General features: G+C 43.9%; 2 protein-coding genes across 3 annotated transcripts in view; both read left to right on the forward strand.

Annotated features, from left to right (window-relative positions):
* The window catches only part of LOC144106540 (uncharacterized), a 51560-nt gene continuing 27218 nt past the window's right edge, over positions 1–24342 (forward strand). The window contains exons 1-6 of one of the 2 annotated variants that reach the window (XR_013309041.1): positions 1–161; positions 2774–2919; positions 3662–3745; positions 4004–4042; positions 6410–6460; positions 7494–7601. Coding sequence is in view for 1 of the 2 variants with exons in the window: in XM_077639386.1 (XP_077495512.1) it covers positions 98–161; positions 2774–2919; positions 3662–3745; positions 4004–4042; positions 6410–6460; positions 7494–7532 (423 nt within the window). In the remaining variant the exon portion in view is untranslated. Of the gene's footprint in view, positions 162–2773; positions 2920–3661; positions 3746–4003; positions 4043–6409; positions 6461–7493; positions 7665–24342 lie in introns of those variants that run through there. The other variant, XM_077639386.1, reaches the window with a different exon arrangement.
* Positions 9381–15883, forward strand: LOC144106870 (uncharacterized). Its single transcript, XM_077639817.1, has 6 exons — positions 9381–9551; positions 11219–11364; positions 12227–12310; positions 12559–12597; positions 14814–14864; positions 15719–15883. Exons 1-6 carry the CDS (start codon positions 9488–9490, stop codon positions 15755–15757), a joined length of 423 nt encoding a protein of 140 aa, XP_077495943.1. The 5' UTR covers positions 9381–9487; the 3' UTR covers positions 15758–15883.

Below are 24342 nucleotides of genomic sequence, written 5' to 3' on the forward strand. Positions count from 1 at the left end.
CTGCTCACCTCATCGGTGTCAGTCATTCGAACTCTTGCTGAACGCCCCTACAGCTTGTATTTTTTTAAATTGGCTATCTGACTTACAGACCGGCAACATGCAAACAATTTTCTGTTTGTGTCTCTGTCTTGGCCTCGCGTACCTCGTCACAGCCGATGAAGGTAAGAGTCAATTTACAGCGATTGGTACAGTGCTGTCGAGACAGGCCTACTACGCATGTCTCGACACCAGAAGTGCTTTGTCAGGTGGCGCCCCCACGCAGAGTGGCACTTGTCGGAACTTGGAGAAGAGTCTTACTTTTGCTCACTATAGCACTGCGCTGCTTGGTTGACGGGAGTGACCAAACGTGGAATTTTTTTTTTATTTCGACAGCGTGCCTGCTGGCATAAAGTATTTCTTACAAATAAAGATACACACTGGACTCTAGAAGAAAGCGGATTTAACTGTTCTTTAATCGAGCTTTCAATCTCTCAGCTCCGGAACGTCGTTAATAGGTTCCTCATTTCTTATGAGGCCCCTCCAGCCGCTACACGGGCACGCATAATTGTTTTTCTTTTTATTTCTACAGGCTAGGGGGGCGGCAGGAGGCTGTCACTAGAATTGTTGTGTTTCTGAAGCCAGCAGAGCAGCAAATACTTTTTTCCAAGTGCGTTTTATATTATGAGCATTTATGAGCTAAACAAAGATAACTTTCCCCTTGAAAGTTCGGCGCAGGTGTCCACTGGAGGGAAATTTCTTCTGTGTAGAATAGAGTACTATGAAATGATTCGTTATCAGGAAATGAGAAGCGCGGTAACTGTCCAACGTCTTCGTGGACACCTCAACCGCACCGTGACGGAAGGTAGAAAGGTGCGAGTGAAAGAAGAGAGAAAAGGGCGCCATAGTGGAGGGCTTGGAAATAATTTCGACCACGTGTTGACCCACCGTGGGGGCTCAGTGGTTAAGCGCTCAGCTACTGATCCGCAGTACCCGTGTTCGAACCCGAGCGCGCCGGCAGCGTTTCTATGGAGGCGAAACGCATAGGCGCCCGTGTGCTGTGCGATGCCAGTGAACGTTAAAGTTCCCCAGGTGGTCAAAATTATTCCGGAGCCCTCCATTACGGCACCTCTTTCTTTTTTTGTTCTTTCACTCTCTCCTTTAACCCTTCCCTTACGGCGCAGTTCAGGTGTCCAATGATATATGAGACAGATACTGCGCTATTTTCTTTAAAAAAATCGATTTTTGCACTTGGGGATTTTTGGTGTGCACTGGCATCGTAGAGCACTCGGGCGCCTATAGCATTTCGCTTCGCTCGGGCATGACTCGGGTGCCTTTAGCGTCTCGCCTCTATCGAAACGCGGCCGCCGAGGTCGGGTTCGAACCCGGGAACTCCGGATCAGTAGTCGAGCGCCCTAACCACTGAGCCACCGCGGCGGGTAGAGACAGTGAGCAAAACATTTACCGTGGATATTCATGGTCCAGATGATTGTTGCGGCACTTGGTAGTAACAAAACCGACACTTATGAAGAAGATATGAGCGGAAATTAATTACTGTAGCGAAAGCTACACTAGGCTAGTCAAAGGCGCATTTTGGGTTAGCGTCCCTTGTTACTACTGCGCATGCGCCGCTTATTGCACCGAGCCAAGGGTCTTCCGCCGCTCCGCGGTGTCTTTCCACAAAATCCAACTTTCAATTTTCAATTCCCTCTTCCTTCTTTCCCTGCCTCCTTTATTCCTTCACTTACGGCGCAGTTCGGGTGTCCACCGAGATATGTGAGACAGTTACGGCACCATTTCTTTTCTTAGAACATAGTTCTGCAATCGACTGGCTTTTCCTTCAGTGTTCAGTCGCTTTGTACTGACAAAGCATAGCCAAAAAGTTTCTTTAGAGGAATTAAACCATATGCAGCCTTGTATTGAGATTTCGTTCATTTTTCTGTTTTGTTTGTAATGCAGCGCTTCGTCTTATAGTACGTGCAAATTAATCCATGTTTGCCTTTTTGATTCTGAAATAATTTTACTATTCGTTCAACGTTGGCTTTGTGTTGACCGCACTTCCCTGTGCATACTGCAGTGTCTATCAGTTAATGTACGAACTAAGTAAACTGGGCGCGTGTAATATAGCAAACAAGCACATTGCCTCGCCAGTTTCATTTGTGCACGCGGTGAAATGCACACCGCCATATCTACGTCAACTTCTACAATGACCCGGAGAAGAAAGCAGCGTGTAGAGTGCCTCTTTAGCATGTCAGATATTCTCACATGTAATTCAAACGCCTTTTGCCTCGTCTGCCGCCCCAAAATATTTCATTTGTAACATTTCTCGTGCATTTCTTGCGACCGGTTGTCTGGTAAAAGTAAATACAAACACTAATTCGTCTTTCTCACCTCCAGGCACAAATCGAGCAAAATCTTGAGATCGTTTTCCAACAATCATTGGGCAATTCCTTTTTGTCGAACTCTGTTAACAAGGAAGCCGGTTTTATAGCGTCAATCCTCAACGTCACCCATTACGCAGCGGTGGCCTTGTGGTTTGAGCATCCGCCTCGCATGCGGCAGGTGCGGGGTTCAATCCCCAGTGCCGCCGGGTACCCACCGGTAATACAGTGGGTACAAGCTTTCCCCTGGTCTGGTGCTCGGCTTCTTTAGGGTGCAATGCTTGGGAAATGGGTCTCTGACCCCACCTTGTGAAATGAAAGTCGACCTTGTGCCATGGCGCTTTTTAGCCAAAGCTGCCCTTGCGCCATAAAGAATTCACTATCATCATCATCAACGTCAAGTGACCATTACGCAGTGGACGAACTGAAGGAGCAGATCGAGACGGCCGTTCGTGAACACGCCGGCAGCGAGGAGCTGGCGGAGAAGATATTGTCGAAGACCAGGATACTTGTAGACTGCGCCTCCAAGCATGGCGAAGAAGGAACAGCTCTGCTAAGAAAGGTAGTGTGGCCTGACAGAATTTTCCCACATTTTCTGGCGTAAAAACGCCACGCTGAGTGACTGCCGACAGTGAGCACAGATAGGGGTTGTTTATTGACTTGGAAGGCAGAGAGGTTGGCCTGAAAACAATATCTGGCCTGCTACAAGAATCGACACGACACCCTCTTGATCCCGACCCACGTAGCTCACGTTATCGAGGTGGGTTTTGCAATGGGAGGGAGGTGGGGGCTATGAAAAGATGGAGTTAAGGCGAAGCGCTGCCATCGATATCATTTTGTTGCCCCATGAGCGCTCGAAAAGGAAGCTTGATTACAAGCTTGTTAGAATGTTTCTTTTCATTTGTTTGTTTCTTTCTTTGTGTAAGCGTTTGTTTCTCGTGCATCATTTTGGCTGTCCAGTATTAGAATATTCTCTACTTTTGAGTGCGTCTGTTTGTTCCCGTGTTTGTTTGCATGTACGTTAATATTCTGCATGCCAACTGTTTCACCTATGTTTCCTACGTACTCGCGTGTTTAGTTCTCAACAGCTGTATGAAAGGGCTAAATTTCATGACTGACAACGAAATCTTACCACAGCACCTATCTCCCTGAACATTTGGCATCAGCAGATCTAATCTGACACATTCACACGGGACACATGCCTAAAACACGTTTTTGGTATGAAAATTCCGCTAGCCGACTCGATAGTAGACTGTATGGTTGCGTTCGCTTAATTGTGCTCATTTAAGGATTCCTCTTTCCAGGTCACTCTTCCGGTCTCCACGGAAGGCACGAAGTGCGTAGCTACGAAGTCTGACATCTCGGACCCTACTGAAAAAGAACTCGCTGTAAGCGTAACGCTCACTGCGTACTGAATATCTTTCATAATATTCATAATGCTCATAATATTTGTTTAATAATGAATTTTAATTATTGCCTTCACTGATTTGCCAAGGTTATGCCGCTTTTTGTGGGTCGTGTGCCTAAATCTGATTTGGGCAACTAAGAGAAGCTCATACGGGTAGCATAAGTCCTCTGAACCCAAAACCTCGTCGGGCTGTTTACCGAATAGTGATCGATAAGGATATTCCTTTCTTGTTTTTCAGGAGAGACAGTGCTACAAGGAGGCATCGGAAAAAGCAAAGGTATGATTCCGCCAGTAACTGGGAATTTTTTTCGGTGCCATGTCAGCAGTCATCGTTTATAATTTTTTTCTCGTTGTGGTGTCCATCAATAGTAAAATGATAGTGTAATTACTTTATAGCTGAAATATAACACTATTTTGCTTAGGATTAAGTTTCGTATCTTGTTTGTCTTTACTGCGCATTTGCACTCTTCGCGTGTTTCCAGTGAAGCAAAATTACTTAAATATAACAGAACCATGAATAAATGTTGCCTGTATTGTTGTAGTATTATAATTATTGTTGCTCTGAAATAAATACCGAGCAGCTAACGAAATAACAAAGCAATCAACGTGTTCGTAAAATTGGCACGAAGAAATCTCCAGCACAGGCCACGAGCAAGTAAAAAAGAAACTGCTGATGGTTCGCAGTCCGCAGAGCTTGAAATATTGCTCCGACGCTAACTTAAATTAAATCGCTGATACAACTGAAATTTCCTGGGTTCACCACACTGGCATTGCGTAAACACTATAGCATCTGAATGAAATAGCGCGAAACAGGAACAATAGAACGAAATCTGAAATGTTAACTGGACTGTGAAGCTTAGATCACAGAGATGAGCTGGGTTCAAGATGCGAAATTCTTACTCTGCGACCTGTATAAATATGTGCGATGTATCAGCTAGTTTGTCTTAAAAGAATTTCTGAAATAATTCCTCGCATTCCAACATTTTAGGCAAAGTAGACATTATTTCAATCACACGGCTAAAGTTCCCCGCCTTGATTCCGCGCTCCCTAATAATTCACGGGCCGGATAATAAACGTCTTTCATCGATTACTGCTCAGCGTTTGTAAGAGCTGATTATGCAGGATGGATTGAACGATGAAGCGGAGAGTAACAACCGTAGCATGAGACCGTATGCAAAAAGTTCCATACATAAAAAAAACTTGAATTCATATTCTAGCTCAGGGACGAATCGAAGACGCCTGAAAATAATGACTCTCCATTACAAAGCCAAATATTCTGGACAAAAGCATTTTGCAAAGTGAGAGTATTTATGAACGCAATGTATTCACATATTGTGAGATTTAAATATAGCAATCAATATATCCGTAGATCCCCCATGAGCAGGCTGGCATTTTTTTGTAATTAACGTTTTCGCTATGGTCAAAAGCGCTCCCCAATGGTTTTCTATGGCTGTCTTAACAGTTCGATTCCAAAGATGACACAACTATAAAAGAAAAATATTGCTATGCATTGGAAGAATGAGCTGTTAGCTGTAATATTTCAATAACAGTAGTTTACAATATTTCTAACTATGTTGGACATGTGATAACATTAAGACGCAATTCCGCTCGAGTTACAGAGTTTTATTTTATATTCTACGCACTATGTTCTCTTCTCTGCAACGTCCTCGTTTTTTCATTGTTCTTGAGGCAACTTAAACTAGTGAAAGCATAGCAGTGAGCAAATGATGCCATATAGATAGGTATTGCTTTGGGGCAAGGAAACTAAAATTATTTTATTTTCGGTTTTATGAATGACATGTTATAGGGACGTTAAAAAAACAAAAAAAATCAGTATCAAGAATTTATTTACAGTCCTCTATTACAAATGGCGCCGAACACTAAAATAGCAGGTAATTCTTGACAACAGTGATCTATAATAGCGCGACAAACTGGACAACTGGTATTGTCTGGACAACAGCATTTTTAGATGGGGAAGAGTTTATGAGCGCAATTTTTTTGCAAATATTGCAAGATTTCACTGCTGAGCTAAATAAATATATTCGCAGATCTCCCGTCGGCAGGCTTGCATTTTTTGCTATTAACATCTTCGCTATCGTAAAAAGAATTTCCTAATATTTTTGTATGGCACTCTCAACTGCTCAGTGCGAGCGACGAAATAACATTAAAAGCAATATTTCGCCACACATCGAAAGCATGGATTAGAACCTTTAATATTTTCATAACATTACCTTACAATTTTTTAATATTCAAAATTTTTGTCCAAGAATGTTGGACGTGAGACTTACGCCGAGTAATTGAATTGGTACCTATCATTTTCAGGCGAAGACTCGTTCAGGCGCAAGAGCTTTAATACCGGCAACAAGCTAATAACGAAAAGTCAAAACGGCAAAGATGCAACGAAACAAAATCTTTCAGAGTCTACCACATAGCTGGGGCTAATCGATGCATTGTAGCAATCGGAAACGACCGTGTAATTTACACACTCGGCACCAGGCTTCCGTCTGCGTTGCGGTGGCGATTCAGTGCTGCATATTGGCTCGATGTTGCCATCTCCCAAGACAATGTCGTTCGTAATTCATTTCTGTTAATCCACTCAATCAAGTGCAAAACAGTTAAGCTTTGTCTTATCTCATCACTGCAGAAAGAGGCAGGACTGACCGAGAAGGAAAATCTTGCCTACGATGGAATCAAGGTAAGGAAGAATCTTGCTTCAACCGTCGCGCGAGCTGACGTGGGTCACGTGGGTTTCAGTCAGCATCGTTTCTTCTCGTAGTTTTACATTGGCAGTGTACCGTAGGCATTGCGTATTTGTACTAGCAAAGCGACTCACTCTGTTTGCGAAGGGAAAAAAATTGGCAGTGGCTTAATAGCCGAGTTATACATAACGAAAGCTAAGGCATAGCTTGGTTAACCTTCGTTAATCTCGATTGCAAGTCCACGTTAGTCTGGTCGTCTGGCTAGTTGTTGGTCACGTGAGCAATCACGTGGTGTGTCACGTGGTGCGGTGCGACCACGGTGGGAACGCGAGCACGGTGGCAAAGCTAGCACGGCGAAACGGTGAGTTCGTGGCCAATGTAGCTTTCACTACAACGAACGATCGCTTAAGCGAGCACACTTTCCATGATTGGGTCCATGTACCCATCGCATTTTTACGGCAGCCCCAGGAAGTGCAGTCTTTGTCAAAAGTATTCAGCCCAAGCGGCCTGCTTCGGCGCCCTGTAGCGCGGCTCCTCTTGCATACTCAGGGCCCTTAATCTCACGAAGGCGGGATGAACTTACGTGCTCAACCCTCCCAATCCTAGGACTCTCAAATGTGCTATATAGTCCCAGTACACGGCTTGGAAGCAATCTCCTTGGGCTGTATATTTCTGACAAAGACTGTACCTTTATAAATTATTCTGTTGTTAATTAGGCGCATATGATTGCGAAGACGGTGATCAAACGGCGTTGTCAAAGCTACGACGTTATCCAGGACAGGATTGATGCTGCAAATTTTGAGAAGTCCATTCAAATAAGATTTTTCTTGCATAATTTATTCGCCGCCGGGGCTTCTGGCCACAGTTGCCACAATGGCTCAGCTGCTATGAATATGTTCACCTGCTATGAATAACGAAGAAACTAGAGAGAATAAATTGACTAACCATTAGTTAACTGCTCCGAGTACTGTTGAGTTCATGGCATTTTTTTTTTACTTTTGCTGTCTGTCTTGTTTTACCTCTTTGCAGGCCTGCTTTCTGGCTAGCCTGACAGAAGCGAAAGTCTGAGCGAGAAGAACGCATGCGCTCCGTCCGTCTTCGTGGTTTGGCGTTCGGCCCGCTTCCACGTTCTGAAGACAGATCGCGCCTCCCACGTTCTGGGTTGGCGGACATGAAAATAAAAACGTTCCTCCGATGCTACTACGTTTCATTTTCTTTTCAGTATCAGTTCCACTCAATAGTGTTTTTCTAAGAATATGAAGGGGTTCGGTAGAAATTGGTAGAATTGGTGAGAATGGCAGGAAAAAATTCACAAATTAGCGTTATTACACGACTGATGCCTTGAAAAAATACACGCAAAAATACCATGATAACCACAAGGTATAAGACGACGGCATATCAAGGGATAGAGCACTACGCAAGCAGTATGCGACGGGTTCTTTGCTGGAGTGCTCCTCCCGCCACTAACCTGGAATTAGAAAATAAAAGTTTGATTAATTGATTAACTGATTAATTATCTGATTGATTGATTGATTGATGGTAGGTGTTGATCCCAAAAAATTTAAGTTTTCTACCTGTATTTCTGGTTTTAATACTGCGTTTTAAGTTAATGCATTCTAAGGAGCAGTTTAAACAAATGTTCTACTCTTAATTGTTAATGAATATAATTAGCCTGCTCCAAAATGTGAGCGTATCAAAAAATTCAGTACCTTTGTAGTAATAAGCTTTCTCTTTTAGTAACAGTACATTAGTTTTTGCTGCAAAAGTTGTACCTAATTATTGCTGCTCACGTTATTGTAATAAATAAAAAAATAAATGACATTACTGTTTTGAACTTCTGACAGAATGAGAGTGCTAAAAATTGACCGGAGTAAATAATTCACTCAAAAACACGGTGATGGTCAAAACTGCGATTTTACTGACCTGTCTCTTTATTGCCTTTCAAATAATACGCAAACTCATTACAAAAGCTTAACACGGGTGTCGACATTACTGCTTTTTTCTGCGAAAAGATAAGCAACGTTTCGTTCGATATCCTTTCAGAAATTCCATTTAATTCGATTCCATTCGACTCAATTTTTCTTTTGGTTCCTCTTCTTGCTCAGCTTAGCCATCCGCCCACCCAGCATTTCCTCTTCGTCAAAGGCACGCTTCGCTTCGTCATAGCAGGAAGGTGGTACTCCTTGACTCAACTACAAAGTGCGATAAAAATATGATTTAGATTTAACCTAAATGAAAGGACTAAATTGTACCCGTCCTTTGTTTCACAGTTTTTGCACTCTTTTGTCAACTTTACCGAACTGTTCCTTCGAGAGACCTCTGCCAGAGCAGTCTCTCTGCATGTGCAAAATATGCCACATACTATGGGGTCAGCTAAAAAGCAGTTTCCTTGATGCTCCTTAATAAACTCTTCTGTCTCAGGCAGCGTCTAATTCTGTTCTTTCAGGAAAATTCTGGAAAAGTTTCTGGGACACTAAATGCCTATATGGAGCACCCTGGCTGTCTGTTGACAATCAACGTCCAGGTGCTTAAATTTAGGTGTGATCATCAACGTTCTGTATAAGTGTACCCCTCACAGCAGTAGTCATGTGTTCAGAAGGCATTGCCAATATCCTGTTCACACAGGTTGTTCTTGTCAGAAAGAAGACAATCATCACAATGTCCGCCTTCGACGGCAACCTGACAGCAAAGAAACTTGGCAGCGTCCATTTTCCTCTGCAGGAATGGAGTCCTTGGAGGCATACAAATAGATCTTTTTCTTTCCCCTCTGATTTCTGAAAACCTCCTCGCGGACAGCGTTGTTTGCGCCAGGTTGCAAACAAGTTTAGAAGATCGCCGCGCTGTTTGTCGAGGGCAGGACTATCAGAAAGTTGAAGGCTTGACTACCACCGAGAAGCTATATAAGGGCTTGTCGGGGGCGCACTTCCCATCACAACTGAGGGTTAGTTATTACGGCTCGTGCTGACAACGTGTACGAGCGGGATTTCTTTCACTTTCTAAGCAGACTTGAAGAGCATTTCAAGATGCAACTAATATTCGTCCTCTTCCTCTGTGCTGTTATCACCTGCCTGGCAGTAGCCGACGAAGGTAAGTGTCACAGCAACGTTTTTAAGTACGGCTGGCATGAAAGAAAAATAGCGCGTATGATGTCTACACGGGGAAACTCAGCAAACATAACAACGAGGACACCAGCATTTTCAATAGCTTACTGCATCACTCACTATCAGTGGGCTCGCAGCGCACCGAATTCAGCAATTTAACTTCATTTTGGAGCATAGGGCGTAAACTGACTGCTTTGATGAAATTCTAGTTTCGCCACAATGTTTATTCCAAATCGCTGGACTCGTCTACAAAACCTGAGCCCAGGTACCCAAGTCATTTCGAGGAATCTTAACTACTGCCGCGATTCTATTTCCATTGAAGAGTATTGCGCGCACAGTAATCTTCACATTTGAGATTGCGAAGACAATACTGATGATTTGCTCAGCTAAAAGGCTGCCAAAGCAAAACAAGCCATCGGCTTGAAAAACCATCCAGCCGGGATGCAGTGTCGTCACAGGCGTTCTTATTTGAAGCATCATTTGACTGGTATGCATTTTTGGTGAAATAGTTAATGAAGCACAGCTCTGAAGCATGCCCTCATTACACAAGCTGTGTTATTCAGCAAGAAAAATGTGATCCACATTCATTAATATTGCCAGCTGTAGTCAGATATAGAACGTGACTGGAATTAAATCAATATCCTTCTTCAGAATCATTTTAAGACATGTGACGAAGTACTGTGAAGAAGGAAATTGATGTGAATGCCACTGAAGGAGAACCGGAACTGCATCGTCGCAGTAAATTAAATCAGTAAAGGGAGGTGAATGAACGTGATCATGCTAGTGCTCCGCCATGGTGCCATGTCGGGCCATGCCCTTTTTGCTTCATGCTCTCACGAGAACAAGATAGAGAAAGCTCAAACTGCTTTTCTTTAAGTCCGCCCACATTCTTCTAAATAATTTTGCGACCTTGAGATCCTTATATGTGCCGAAAATGTTCAACGCTGCCCACTGATGTTGACGTGCACCACCTGGTCTGGACGTGCGCGTTCACAAATGCCTGCATAACCAAGATATTTAAAGAAGTTGTGCTCAAGGTAACCAGGAAGAAAGACTTGTTCGTGTAATAACAGATAACCCCAAGAGCTGGAGGCTGCTCGGGTTCTTGCAATAAAATGCCTCCTCGGCTACTTGTATGGAGATATGCCACATGGTACATCTTTGATTGAAAAGAAAAAAATATAGAGCATCGACTGTTTTAAACCTCCAAATCAATGACGGTTTACGCTTTCAGCGGTTCTGTGAAGCAGACTTCAGGCGAGACGAACGCTGTTGGTGCCGCAGATAAACACCTCCGCGTTATTCAGCTAGGCAACAAAAGCACCTATCATGTGGCTCAGTGGACGCCCTCTAGGACTTTCCCGGTGCGGTCACGTAATCAAAATAGGCAAAGTAAATGTTTGTTTTGTAGTGGAGTGTTCATACATAGGCGAAGGAGGAACGGAATATAGTTATCACTGCGAAATCTTTGCAAAAGGCATCGAAAATTCTAGGTGGAATTCTGGAGCTCCGCTCTAATCGAAAGTAAACGTCAAAGCCAGAGCTCGGCTGTGGGCAGTGCAGAAATACATATCTCCATAACAGCATTGTTGATCGGAGATTGTTGCCGTGGCCTGGCCATGACGATTGTCTTTACTACCGCCCGTTTTGCAGCGGATGATGTGAAGGAGCTCATAGAGAAGACCATTCGCGAACACGCAGGCAGCGAAGAGCTGTCGAGGCACATACATGCGAGAGTACAGATTTTTGAAGACTGCACCTCCAAACATCCGGAAGAAGAGGCAGCCCTCCTCAGAAAGGTAACGTGGCTTCATCAAACGTCTCGCAGTAAATTCGTTCAGCCTCCCTTCCTTATTAATGCTCCCTGACTTGGCTGCAGGAAACAGGCCGATAAAGGTATGAGCCCAGTCCTTAGTCCTATCTGGTCACGTGGCTCTTAGTGGGCCTTTAAGTGAGGATAGTTATGGCAGGGAAGAAGAGGCGTAGCTGTCACTCTCGTTTTAGACCCAGAGGCAGGAGAAGAATGAGACATTTCATCTGCACAAGGAAACTTCTCACTTCTTACTTTTCCTGTTCCTTCGATTGTACTTTCTTCCATTTTTAAGTGGTGTCGGAGGCATCTCCAATTTAGGGCCCTAAATACGAAACTTGATCATAATTCACGCTCCTACAGCATCTCATATCAGTAGCTTCAATACTAAGATACAATTATAGCTATGTTAAAAATATGCTGCACGTGCCTTACACGTGGCTTTCTTCTCCAAAACATAGATCCACCTATTTATGAACAAACTGGAGATACCTGAAGTTTTACATGCCCCGATTACACACAAGTCGTATGATCCAAGTACGATGTGAATACTTCAAGATTCATTGAAAATGCATCGTTTTATGAACAGAGCATATTTTAGCTTATTTGTTTTTAAACTTTAAAAGTTATCTAACGTGAGCACACGTGCCATCTTCTTTGTGGTGCATTATGGACTTAGCTCGCGCTGCACTACTAACCCTCAACTAAAGCCACTAGTAGTATAGGCAGATATACTGATGAAAGCTTTTATGTGACCGACGCTCGAACACGCCCTTCCATACAACCTGCACAATAGGACGAAAACAAAAAAATGTTTAACATGCCTCCACATTTGGGAATTCTTGTTTTAGATGGTGCTTCCTGTTGTAACCGGTGGCACCAAGTGCGCATCTGCTAAGATCGACACTGCGGACCATGCTGAGAAAGTGCAGGCAGTAAGTATGACACTTTCTGCCCATCTATTCCTCCGTTTATGTTTTGTTTCGCGCATATGACACTTCGAGTAGTGCTTGCGACCGAAGCTGATTTGAGTTGTGTGTATTAAATTTTGAAATGGTGGCCAAGACTTACAAGTACAGATCGTGCGCGTTAAACAACCAATATCAGCCGAGAATATTTCCAGCCATTTCAAAGTGTTGTTATTGTTTGTGTATGAATAAGGATTTTTTTTCTTCTGTTGCAGGTGAAGAAATGCTTCAGAGAGACGGATAAGCGTGTGAAGGTATGATAGCCTTAGCAAATGAGACTTCAAAGCTTGTGCTGTTGAATTACACGCTGGTTTCCTTGTTTTTCTTTCCTCTGCAATTTCTTTTCGTGTGCTCCTTTGACACGCAGGTGCGTCTTGCCAGTGACTAGAAATAACTGCTGAGTTTTAACTAGGCATTATTAACGAGACAGCGTTAAGTGTCCCGTTAAGCAGAAAACCCTGCGGCGTAAGCGAGAAATTTCCTGAGAAGCAGTCTAAGTGGGCCACCTATGGTCACGTGACCTAGTAGCACCATCCCAACCTACCCACTATGGCAGGGTGACTGGTCGAGAATCGTTTTTCGGGAAAAGCAGCATGGGTCTCGCACGCCCCATCGACTGCAGCCCCTGCCGCCGCAGTGCAGTGGCGCTTCGCTTAACCACTGCACCACTGTGCCATGAGTCGTGTGAGCACTTGCATGGCTCTGTGAATGTAAATTTTAGATGACCAATTCCGCACATACATGTATTAACCCATTAAGGCTATCGCATCATGCCCTTAATGCGAAGCCTACGTGTCCCCTCCAGTTTTTACTGCGCCAATTTTTCGTAATATCCCAACAGAAGTTCATATCAAATGTACAAGGAAACTGCTCACACGGTCTTAATAAAACCAAAGCCATAGTAAAATCGCCGTCCTAGAAGCCGCAGGCATTGATTAAGAAACGAAAAAATAGGAGCTAAAGGCAGTTCACGTTTAAGTAATACTTATTGAGCGCTACTGTACCGGGCTTAGAAATCTTCACCTCTTCCTATCGCTTTATTTATGTCCAAACCAATTCCAGTTTCTCGTACTGACTAATTTCTATGTGTGTAAAACACCAGCATCTCAAAGAAACATAATACGACACGCAAAAAAAAAGCTGCCGAATTTTAACTTCAAAGACAATCTACGCACGGAATAAGCTTTGTTACAAAAGCACCGTATTGAAAATAAACTTGATAAACTAGGCGAGTGTTCCTTTAAAGGAAATTAGCAAATGACTCAAAGCATATGTGAACATTAAAGGTGAAGAATTAAATATAGGCTTTAATAATCTGATTGAATTTTCTTGCATCCCTGCCGCGACGGTCACAATCAGATGGAGACGAACTGCTAGGGTTCCGTGTCCTGTACGATGTTAGAGCACGTTAAAGAACCCCAGGTGGTCGACATTGTCCGGAGCCCTTCACTACGGCGCCCTTCATAGCCTTAGTTGCTTTGTGACGTTAAACACTATAAAACCACATACCGATTTCCTCTCCTTGTCTCAACCTTCACTTTTCATCTTGTTTCTTGTATACCTTGTTCTTACACTCATGCATAAATCCCCGAATGAATAATAGACGTCTTCTTTTCTTTTAGCTGTCGGCGGCGAATCCAAAAGAGCTCGCATAACTTTGTGTTTACCAGTGCCGTTTATATTACTGCTGTGAATGCAACGATGGAAGGGAGGAAACGGCAGTAACGCTAGACAATGAAGACAAAACAGCTTTGAATAAACAATAAGCTTGACTTCATAACCAGCGTGAGGATAGGAATAAACCTTGAAATGAATAACTCTAAAATTATCTCTATAACGCGTAAATGAGCATGGTTTATTATATATTATGTGAAGGCGACTTGCTGTATCGAAAAGAGAAATTCTGGTTCATTGAGAAGCGAAGACTGTTGAAATATTCGCAAAGAACAACATACAGTCTCAAGATCAGTCTGCCTGTACAGATTACAGTGCCCTCGCGTTCATGAATCACATGTTTCATTGAGGGGGAGTAACAACATTAGGAATTCCTCTAAACAGCAAGCACTACAAATGGCACTTTCGACTACAAGACATGCGGCGAATGCCGACTGTCATTTGGAGCTCACCGGAGCAGCTAAGCGTGCACATTTGTTTGGTGAATCAGGGGCAAAGACCACAATTCACAAAAAGAAAAAAAGAAAGCAACAAAGCTTAAAACAGGAGGGGCACACAAATAAAAACTTTCTCGCAGTATAGCACACAGGCGAGCTAAACAATGTACCATTGGGCTCGCAGGCAGAACCGCAGATCGCTCTGTAGGTTCCTGATTGCCGTTCGCATCGTGTGGGGTAATGAGTGTTTAAGCTTTTTGTACATTGTCGCGGCTCTGAACAGTACTCCTCATAACTCAGTTGTTTTTCCATCTAAAATCAACGCGCAAGGCTACTTTTTCTTTATGTTGTTACTGCAGGAAGCGGCAGGACTGACGAAGGAAGAAGCCGTTGCGTATGACGAAATCAAGGTAAGCGAGTCCCGCAAACATCTAGAGTCGTAAACTGTAACCGTCTACGCAAAACTTCTCAGGACCAACTATGTCCAACATTCCGGAACCAAAACTTTTAATATTGGAAAATTGTAAGATACTGTTATGGAAATATTGCACGTGATTTTCCAGTCTTCTGGTGTGTAACAAAATATTTGTTCTAACGTGCTTCTACCGATTGCATCGGGGAGTTATGACTGTCATAGAAAAATAATGGGCAAGACGATAGCAAAAACGGTAAGAGGAAAAGAAGTGCACGACTTCATTCGGGTGGCCTGCGGATATATTTCTTGTTAAACAGAAATGTTACATTATATGAAAAAACAGCGTTCATAAACTGTTTTCCGCTCAAAAATGCTTTTGTCCAGAATTGTTGGGCAAGAAGAAAAATAAAATTTTGCCGACATAAGTTTCACGCGTGCTTTTACCTAGTGAAACGTGCTTGACGTCTTTGATAACGCATCAGATTGTAATAGGTCCATAGGATAAGGATTGAAGTGATTGGACACAATCTGAATGCCCTCACAATATTAAAGTTACCCATAATGGGACTATAACGATGGTGATTCAGCACTGGTGCAGTGCACTATACGTATATATGAATAGGCTCAACATAGTGCTCTCCAAGTTTTTAAATCAGCATCCTACAGGTAATAATATATTCGCTATGCGGTTTCTGAGACAGCGTTATGGCAAAAACTAGCAATCTGTCTCACTAAGGATAATGAAACAAGAAAACAAAGTTGTTTACAAACAATATGTGCATTGTTCCGGGTATCTGCAGTACGTAATATTTTTTTTTTATTTCTTCATCTGCCTTCTTCCGTTTGCAGCCATGTTTTTACGCCAATCTGAAAGAAGTGGACGTCTGAACGAAAAACAGAACCCACGCACTCCGGCCATTGACGTGGTCCTGGGTTCAGCTTGAGCATGCTGAAAAAATTCATCGCTTCCTAAATATTTTTTAACTGATAATCAATAAACATTTCAGCCACTACTTCCACATTCATTCTCTACTGCTCGTGACGATTACGCTCTACTTGATTCCACTGCAGGGCGTATCGTTCACGTATAGCAGCATTATTCCTTTTCGAACGTCGCAACAGCGCAAGACACAAAAAAGTGAAACGCGGTAAGCATTTAAAGACCAACGCAACGAAGCATGCTTCACAGTCAAGCACATAAGGTGCACGGGAAGAGCCTGATTTCCCTAACGCGCCAACCATTGGTGAGGCCTATGCTTTCTGCAAGATAACCGCGATGCGCCTTTACGGCCTCGAGTTGCCTCATTTTAGTCTATACTTTCTCTTCAGCGTACCTAAAGCCGCCACGATGGCTGAGTGGTTACGGCGCTCGGCTGCTGGCCCGAAAGACGAGGGTTCGATCCCAGCCGCGGCGGTTGAATTTCGATGCAGGCGAAATTCTAGAGGCCCGTGTACTGTGCGATGTCAGTGCACGTTAAAGAACCCCAGGTGGTCGAAATTTCCGGAGGCCTTCACTACGGCGTCCCTCATAGCCTGAGTCGCTTTGGGACGTTAAACCCCGTTATATAAACCAAGCTAAACCAATCTTCTGCGTACATAGGTGGGGCTGATCAGGAGAGCACCTTGACGTTAAAAGTAATATACCCGAAACGACGATCACGTTGCTTCTGTTTTCGTGACGCACTTTGTTATCATATTTAAGGGTCACAGCAAAAACGTGTAGCTTCTGCGCACTTGTCGGCGTGCAAAAGTTACTTTACCGCTTCTCGTTTTGATAAAAGCTGCATTCGAAGCGCTTTAATCACGCAGCAAGGTTGATTGTTTGCTTGGCGATCTTTCCTGGCAACCACGTAGCAAAACGTGACTTGCAGCTCGTTTCTGAAACTCCGCTTCGATGGTGGCGAAGGCTACACAAGTATATTGCGTAGCTCAGGTTCGGTAACCGTCGTCACACGTCTCATTCTTAACATCAGCCGCCTAAGCCATAACTTTTGAGTAATCATGAAACAAAGAAGTACTCTTGTAAACAGGACCTGCCGCGTGGACTATGGTACTTGAATTTGGACAGGATCCAGACTCTTAAGAAAGATCTTCCTGGAGCTAAAGCCAGACGCAACTTCTGAATAAAGCGCATACTCTGTCTGAGAGCTCGCGAAAATACGAGTCCAAAGAAAAACCGTACTCGCTCCAAATTGCCATAATGTTTTAGCGCGACTACTCTCCCGGAGAAAACAGCTGCCGAGTTGTCGCGCTCGCCATGGCATCAGCCTGAATACTGGCGAGCAGGTTATCGTGGCCATTTTGCTTCATGCCTTCTGAATGCCACAGTGTGCGGAGAGCTTTGTCGACAGCGTATACGATGACCTGCAGGCAAATCCACACTAGCGAACGCAATCAATGAGGGCGGGGAGGTAAGTAATTATATTTTTAGATTATGTTCAAAAATAATTGTATACCAGTTCAACGGAACGGTAGGAAAAAGGAAGAACGAAGAAGGCTACAGTGTACCCACTGAACTGGCTACAAAACATCTCCGAGACAACCCACCAGAAGTATATTTACAGCGGCTCGGGCTCCTCGGCATCTCCTGTACACCGTGCAGCCCACTTTGCGGTCTTACGCCTTCTGTTCGTTGTAGCCGACGTTTGTAGTAAGAGGTTTACCATAACTGAAATAAGAAATAACTCCACCAAAAGTTCCGTTTATTCTTTAAAGAGTGCTTTATGGGCATCGTCTGCTTCTTCAAAGATCCTGTCGCGGCGCATTCCAAGCTCTCCAGCACGGTCATGTTCCCGCTGAGACCCCTGCTGCCAACAGTCTACTCTACCGACGGGATATAATCGGAGTCCTTCAACAGCTTTCTGGTTGTGAAGCTTGCGCGTAATGACTGGTTTACATGCAAGCGACTAAGCGAATTGAGCGATGGAGCGGCGAAAACTTTCCAACTTTTTGGAACCTCGTCGCTCGTGCCGCTCGGGCCGCATCGACGGCTCGAAACAAATTTCTTGCGTCTCGGCTGCAGAAATCGCGAGCGTTCTCGCTTTCACGGGAAACAGACTCAGTGCTAAGGGAAAGCTTTCTGCGCTGTAAGTAGCGGCCGTGCCGTGGCGCTAATGGTGGCATGGGGATGGGGCCAGCGGGGAAGGCACTAGCCATTGGCAGTCATATGAGGCGCTGGCATCGCGACGAATTGGCGCTCAATTTCTTCAGTTCATTGTGTGTAGTGCGTTTGCAATGCAGTGTGCGATAGCGACGCGGAATCCTGGAGATGTGCTGTGTGAAGCGCTGCCGTTTTCAGCTGCAGCAGAACGCTCGAAAATGCGTTGTTGTCCACCTCGCCGTGTGACTTGCGAGCCACGAAGTGTTGTAATGGGCCACGCCACAGCAGGAAGTGGTTGTTGTTTCTTTCGACTCCACGACTGTCCGCGCCTACCGAAACCTTTTCGACGCTAGTGAGAATGTTTGTGACGTCCAGGCTGCCACCTCTGGCAGTGCAAGAGCAAGTGGAACTCGCTTCTCCCGCTAAGAATACAGGACGGAACGGACGCACGCTGTCCTGACTGCTTCGGCTCGAAATCGTAGGCATGCCGGTGTGCTTGTCGATGTCCGGATTGATACCTCGACCGCTGAAGCGCGAACAACGTAAGGAATGCGGTCCAGATCCGTCACCTCTTCAGGGCACAGCGGAAAATGGTGCTTATTCCATGCTTGAACGGCTCCAGCGCGGCTCACATAAACGATGGCTAATACGTAGCACGGCAGTAGCAGCTGCGCACTTCATTTCCTGTTCACTTATTTCATTATTTGGCTCGCGCTGTGGACAGAGCAGCTGTACGTGCTTGAGCTTTGCTTTTGCTTTTTTATTGTTGCGAAAGTGTGCAGGTAAGTACTAGTAGAGACGTGGGCGTGGCGTACATCAGCATTGTATCGATGGATAATGCAGCTCTGCTGCGTAAACAGCGATTTCGCCTCTGTAAAGTATATAGTTGTTCTCAAGAATAACATTGCGACAAAGCGAACACGGGAAAGTAGCGCACTTGTACCTAGTACTTCCTCGCCATCGCGGAAGACCGTCGAGTGTAGAATTTTTTTTTATAACTTGTGAACCTTTTGTAACGTGCTGTGGGGTGGAAATAAATGATTCATTGGCACTTGGCGCATGCGTGCTTGTTTGTTTCATAACTTCCCGGTATATTCCAAATATTTGTGCTCTTCTGTTTTTGTTTTTTTTAACATTCGGAGATGTATATATTCTTCCATTCCCGTAATAAATTTTAGTTGAAGTCAGCGCTTGTTTTGTCTGGTCTCTCTTTTGACCATGTTTTCTCCACTGTTGTGAATCATGGATATTTTATTATTTGTAATTGTATACAAATTAGATTGGCTAATTCTGCTGTCAAGGTGGCCTTCGTACGGTCATGCAGTGATTTGTGCTTGTTCATTTGATGTAGGACTTCAAAGCTTTGTGGTAAATTTTACATTCTTTGCGGTGGTTCAGCCAGGCTTTGCCGTAGTTGTTCTTCCATAGAGACACTGCTTAAAGATGTAAAGTGTGGCAAGGAGCTACACAGAGTTGTGCAAAGCGTCTACGCATTGCTTGAGTCAGGCGTCTTCTGTGTCTCAGGCCCATAACTTGAGTCACTTGGGACATCAGCTTGTAAATGTATTCAATTCTGTACATCCACCAAGCTTCCAGCAAAAAGTGTCAATTTGTACGTGAGGTCTCGGGAGAGGACCATGTCCGATTGATGTAGGGGCAAATTGTGAGAGCAAATTATGTTTTCATCATCTCCGCAGGCAACTAGCAGCGCGATCATACAAGTTGATTTCGCTTAATGGTGCACATGACCGTGGCTGTTGCGCCGTTTACACAATAGCACCGCTTCCATGCCATGCGCTTACACTTACCACTCATCCGCGTCGTGTTTCTAGGTGGAAGCTGACGAATAAAATCATTCCGTCGTCCAGCCAATCACGCTTTCGTCACAATTAGGTAGCAGAGGCGCACGCTTTCGGTGCATCATTGTGGCGTCCGGTGCACCATTTGCAACTCGGTACCAGAAACAATACCCGGCATCGTAAATAAAAAAAAGTTCTAATGTACATTAAATAATTTCGGAGTGAGAAAGCAGACACCAAACAAGTCATGAAAGGCGTAGTACAGTTTCATAAAGCACAATAGTGATACATTTTTTTTTTCGTAGTCAAATATGCAATGGTCCTACACTGCATGCTACGCGTTCAACGTTGAGTGCGAGCGGTATCGCTAACTGCCCAATAGCTGGACCCCAGTTTTAGTGATTGACCCTTTCGATCATTGATTGTCCTTTAGCCCTGCATGCACGATGTTTATCCTGCCAATGTCTCCCCTAGTGTCTTCTGTGATGGCTTCAACGATGATATCTGACCATAGATTGCACATGACGACACTCGCTCTGTCCTTCTATATACTCAGCTGTAGACATAGCATCCCCGTTCCATAGCACTCCACATAACGTTATGCCAGAATCTGGTCCACGTTTCTGGCGGCACTTTTCAATATACGGCGTGTAAAATCAGCAGCGCTCCACAGGAAAAAGGCGGACACGGTATACTGAGAACATGCCCCCAAGTGACTGATAGCAGTAAGTATCCTTGATCCGGAAAAGCAGTTCGCGTTAATTATGTGGTAACCTATACAAGGCAAAAATATAGTCTTGACCGTAACCACCAACAGCCGCCGACAGAGAATATATGGAACGCCAACCGATGTCAACAGATATTTCGGCTCTTAAGTCTGTTTACCTCACGTAGCATCCTCTTCGAATTCATTTTTTTTTTGTTTTTGCGTAGGCAGCATTGTAGTATGTAAAAACAAAAGTAGGGGTCATACATCCCGATAATACTTGGCAAAAGAGCCAGAACTATAGCCGAACCGTGCCTTCTCTTTCTACACAACGATAATTGAGAGCGCGCACCGACGTCCCATTTGCGAACATTTTTTGGTGCGTGGAGCACGGCGAAACGCTCCACGCATATCTAATGTGATAACGTGGGCGATGCGCTGTTTCACGTTATCGTGCATAACCAACTCGTCCATCGGTTTATGCTTTCAATATCCAATATGCTTATCGCCGCCTGCTCCGATGTGCACTCCTGAGGCTCCACGCTTTACCTCATAGCAGCGGCTCTGAAGGACACATGAGTAACTCGGAGACTCCCCAGTTCCAGAAAATACTTTTCTCTTAAAGCATAGTATTTTGGTAATACTTGTTTTCTAAGGCGTTTTCTTCTGGAAGGCATTTTCCTTTAGGCACATCACGTTAGAGGAAGCTTCCATAGGTGGCGCCAGCGACCGCAGCGACGGACCGAAGCAAAAATGCAGCGAGCAATGTGCCAGGCGCTTCGCCCCTGTACACTTCATTTCATCGCAAAAAAAAAAATAGTGTCAGCCGAGAAAGGGCATTAAGAGGTGCTCGCAATGTTCTGATTGAAATAAAAAAAAACCGATGTAATAAAACTGTGAGCTCGTCAGATGTTTGTAAAAACAGAGAGACAACAGTTGCCCTTAGAAACCGGGACTGCTTTTTGTTTTCTTTTACTTACTTCCAAGACATAAGTGCTCATAGGCCTGTCACATTGCATTCCCTGCTGTACAGTCGGGGTCAAAAGTCTGTGGACCACTTGTTTTTCAAACGAAGCCTATAACTCTGCTATTAGCCGGCGGCTGGAGACCAGAGTTGTGGAGATGGTCAAAATTTTGTTCTTTAATCTACACAAAAGCAGCCTCCAGATGCCGGCTATAAATGAGGTGATCGGCTTCGTTTGAAGAACTAGTGGTGCACAGACTTTTGTCCTCAACTGTACCTGCCATGAGTGAGTGGTCAGCACCATTTACCGTAGCCACTCGCCGAAGTCACCGACTGGCTCATGCGTAGCGATTGTCCGTCGATTGTGAGCGTCGGAACAATAATCGGGCCTTTTACGATAGCGATAGCAGAGCTCGTTTCCTGGCCCGGTCCTCATGCCTACAGGAAATCTGTGGTCACGGTGCTTGCCTTCCCTGAGCCGTCAGCCGAGAGAGATAACTGCGCCAGCCAATTTAGTGCCATGCGTACATGTTGTTTCACAGCCTTAAGGCCGTTGTTAGCTTTTGTGTTCTTTTAGTTTCCCCAAACAGGCTGCTATTGGCCCAAGTGTCTTGCACGGCTGAGAACGTTCGTTGCATCTTATTCGCTTGTAATGACTTTAGATCACAAGATTGATAGCAGTTGCGAGGTTACATAAGCTGTTGCTTGACACGAGTACCCCAAAGTGCACACTGTGCCACAGTTCAGCTAATTGCCCCAGGCCAGCCTTGTGATCCTTAGACGTTTGAGTAACAGAATGCGATCGGTGCTTTGTGTGTGCCTTTTGTTGTGCAGTTCGGCCCTCGGTGAAGCGAGTGGAGGTGAGCATATTGTCATAATCGTTTATTAATTTGTATATTCGCTTGTTGTACAACTTTAAACCCGCCCCCTTTCAACCTTCAGAAGAACGGCTATAGTGCAGAAACGAACTCCCAAATTAGAAAAAGCATACGGTGAGAAAAAAATGTTTATAAACAGAGATAAAAACACCCCAAGAAAGCCGCTATTTCGTGTACGAAGACTGAGGTAAAAAAAGAAAGAAAAATAAGTGCAATAAATTTAACCACGAATTCTTGAGTAGTAAATTCACACGTAAGAAAATTGAGGTCAGTAAATTGAAACGCAAATGCCGAAACTTCCGCGGAAAAATTTCTTGGCAAAAAGACCGGCTCCGAAATAAATAATTCTATAAGCTACGACACAGGAAAAGCGACCTCTAGCTGCGACAAATTCAAGGCGAAGGGCTTCAAACAAAGAATTTAAGCGCATGTCTAGTTCTAAAAGATCTGTGGTATGATCACACTGGAAAGTTCAGTGCCAACAGGCACTGAAGTTGGCCGCCACTTGAAAGCTGAAGCTCTCGTATAGCATGAAGTCCGCGCCGCCGTCCTGATCGATAGGCTCTTATGACCAGTTAATTTGTGAATGTCTACCCAATTTGGGGCGTAATTTTCATTTTATTTCTTGATTTTTGAAGGAGTATGCCAAGCTTCAGAAAGAATAATCCCACCCTACAAGATGCTCAATTTCGATCAGAATCCCATAAATCTACATTGTGACTCACTAGTGTTTTGAACCCTCACATGCACGTATCTCTACTCATTCTTCTCATTAGAAATTCGCATTAAATAAATCAGCAGATTTTAGACAATGCAAAGTAGCTATATATGCAAAACAAGACATATGAAAACATGTACTCACCGGAGATATACCAGAGCTACCTTAAAACGCGTAGATAACCATCTTAAGCAGATTTTCTTCCTTTATTACGCGTTCACGGCTGGAGATGTTGCTACGCACGATTTTGTACACCTCAACGAATTTTTACTGCGTTTATTATTCCGGGCATTGCACCTTTGCATACCACGATTTGGTAATGTTCTGGTCGCGTTCACAAACATTGATTTGTAGTTCGAGTTGTACGTAAGAGCTGGACATAAATTAAACTAAAATTTGCCCGAAAAATTATGGTACATGCGCTGAAAATTATTCTGCAGTAATCAAGCTCTAGAATAGTAGCTCTAAGTTGATTTTTAAAACTTAAGGAAAATATCACGTTGCAATGCCCAAAAACTTAGTGCGTTTCATAGTGCGTATGAATTCTTCGTAAAATCTAGGTACGATTCTGCCATAAATATTTGCAGGTATGTGCTTAACTTTTTTTTGCCTCAATCATGTTTCCAAAAATACAGCAGGACAGCAATATATTTGAAGGAAATATCGAACGAAGGCAGACCAACCATTTCAAGCACCTTGAACCAATGTTCCCTGCTGGGATCATGTAGCACATTTTTGGCCTTCCCTGTGTGTTGGAACAAAGAATCAACGCATTCCATACCTTGCGACAGTATGCATCAATGCATGAGCGAGCATTTTTTCACGGACAATAGAGTAACATTTTCATGTCATAAATTAAACAACTAACATTTTAAAACTTCTTGCGTATGTACGCCCTGTGCGCATTCTATGAAATGTCATCCATTATATAAATTAAAACATATCTGACGTATGCGACACTCGCTGCAGGCCGACATGACCAAGTGCATTTGGAAATGCGCAAAACAATGGTGTCGTTCGTTTAGTGGTCCACTGTGAAGATTGCGAGTCCACAACACCTTTATTTTTTTCAAGGAATTCACAAGTACTAAATTAGGTTTAAACCAATCTGTCCAGAGGATAGCATCTCCTTGCTTGAAAGTTGAAAGAGTGGCGTCATAACTGTATAACTATGTGAAACAAAGAGGATGCCAGAAACACACCGATAAATGTTTGAAGAGTGACGTCATCAGAAAGATTATTGACATAAAGGTTAAACAGGAAGGAGAGGGGAGAAAATTGAGCTTTAGAAATTCCACATTTGAGGTA

The sequence above is a fragment of the Amblyomma americanum genome, chromosome 10, assembly GCF_052857255.1.
Source record: "Amblyomma americanum isolate KBUSLIRL-KWMA chromosome 10, ASM5285725v1, whole genome shotgun sequence".
Lineage (NCBI taxonomy): Eukaryota > Metazoa > Arthropoda > Arachnida > Ixodida > Ixodidae > Amblyomma > Amblyomma americanum.

Coding starts and splice junctions, on each gene's coding strand:
- LOC144106870 (XM_077639817.1), top strand. CDS start 9,488: ATGCAACTAATATTCGTCCTCTTCCTCTGTGCTGTTATCACCTGCCTG. Junction 12,598..14,813: donor AGACGGATAAGCGTGTGAAG/GTATGATAGCCT, acceptor TTGTTACTGCAG/GAAGCGGCAGGACTGACGAA. Junction 14,865..15,718: donor TTGCGTATGACGAAATCAAG/GTAAGCGAGTCC, acceptor TTCCGTTTGCAG/CCATGTTTTTACGCCAATCT.